Source organism: Terrapene carolina, unplaced genomic scaffold (assembly GCF_002925995.2).
Source record: "Terrapene carolina triunguis isolate 2854851 unplaced genomic scaffold, T_m_triunguis-2.0 Scaffold40377, whole genome shotgun sequence".
Lineage (NCBI taxonomy): Eukaryota > Metazoa > Chordata > Testudines > Emydidae > Terrapene > Terrapene triunguis.
This window is the reverse complement of record NW_020704728.1, coordinates 1-1,819: the sequence shown is the minus strand read 5'-3', so window position 1 is coordinate 1,819 and position 1,819 is coordinate 1. Positions and strand designations below refer to the sequence as shown.

The 1,819-nt window shown below is 43.8% G+C and overlaps 1 gene segment (V, D, J or C); it reads left to right on the top strand.

Moving 5' to 3' along the window:
* Window positions 1-1,048: 1,048 nt before the first annotated feature.
* On the top strand, window positions 1,049-1,527 carry LOC112125934 (the record flags this gene model as incomplete). The annotated part of the segment is given in 2 exon segments: window positions 1,049-1,097; window positions 1,246-1,527. Coding segments are annotated over 2 exon segments (331 nt in total), but the record flags the coding sequence as incomplete, so codon positions are not given.
* Window positions 1,528-1,819: the final 292 nt, after the last annotated feature.

The window sequence follows — 1,819 nt, the reverse complement described above, 5'->3', positions numbered from 1 at the left end:
TCCTGCATTCTTTGCAAGGGAAATCCAAGGTCAATACATACAACCCATCCCTTCATTTGGACAAGCGGGCCCTGGATGTTCTCGGGTTCTTCACACATTCTCTGAAGATCATCAGAACACCAGAAGAGAGAACCAGCCAAGATTTCCACAGTGAAATCACAATGGGGGGAAAAAAAGTACTGTCATTATGTTTGTTAAGCATCCGTGCTGTTTGGCTGTCTGGTACAAGACAACAGGTGTGGCCCATGCTTTGCACTCTTGATATATTGACAATGTATAAAAACCTGGGAACCTCACAAGTAGGTTCTGTCTTACAGCGTCTTGGTGTGTTTTTAATTTAGTAGTGCAGATGGGTGACCACATCTGGAAAGAAGAAAAAGTGCATGCCTGAAAAACTGAATTAGGGGCCCAGTTCAACAAAACACTTAAGCATGTGCTTAACTTTAAGCAGCTGAGTAATCCAGCCCCAATTCAGTAAATCAATTTAGCACATGCAGAACTGGGCTAGATGACTCAGGTCTTTCGTATCTCTGATTGCTATGATTTTTATGTATGTGTGTCTCTATTGGGAGGGTAAATACGTTCACTTACCTTAGGCATGAATTTCTATATGCTAAAAATTGTACCACTAACTAAGGATGTTTCTTACTATGCATGAAGATGTGGCTTGTTGTAGAAGGATTCCATATGGCTGGAGATGTGCAGGCTGGTCCTGTGAAGTGCTGAGCAACTGCAACAATGGGAGTTGAGGTGAGTCAGCACCTCACAGGATCAGTTCCATGAAAAGCTGTGATGGTTCTTCAATGTCATTGCTAAGTGTCTCTTTGCCATAGACTCGCCAGAACCAGCGCCCAGCAATGTAAGCACCTGGAAGCATTAATATTTCCACACTCTGTCCTGAAACTCAGAGGCAGGTTAAATAGCTCCGTCACTTTGCATAGTCACACCCAGTGCCATTGCCTTGCGGCACTAAGCAGTCAGTATAAATCCATCAGCCTGCACTGCATATTTCACTGGAGAGTTTCTAGCAAGCCAGGTGACAGGCAGCATGACAGCGCAGATGCTACTTTTTGTAATGCTCTTGCTAGGGATTCAAGGTAGGAAGGATAATGAACGTGTGAAATGTGGCAACCATTCATTGATTCAGCTGCTGTTGCGCTGAATCATTGGTATGTTTAATTTCTAGTACCTTTAAACTTTAAACTAGCCATTTGTGACCCATGCACATTTTCTTTCCACATCTAGACACCAGTGGGCAGATTGTGTTGACTCAGTCTCCAGAGTCTCTCTCGGTCCTCCCTGGAGAAACTGTTACTATCAAATGCCTGTCTGATACAGACATTGATGATGACATGAACTGGTACCAGCAGAAATCCGGAGCTGCTCCTAAGCTCCTTATCTATGAAGTTTCTAATCGCCTAACGGGGGTCCCAGCCAGGTTCAGCAGCAGCGGCTATGGGACAGATTTCACTTTCACCATCAGCAGTGTTGAAGATGATGATGCTGGAGATTATTACTGTCAGCAAGGTGATCGTACCCCACTCACAGTGATACACACCAATACAAAAACCTCTGCCCGGGCCATCTGTTCTATAGCAGTTACATAGAGGGCACTTCTCAGCTCTCCAGCACTTCCCTACTCAGTCATGCATGCACAGTAAACCACATAACATTTTTCATTGTTCTCCCTCAAGCCATCTCAGCTCTTCATGAATAGTCTCCCTGTCTGAAAGTCATTTCCATGGAAGGATCTAGGGTTTTATCCCCTCTTGATAAAATAAAATATTTCACCTGGGAAAACAAATTAACTGATGTTTAA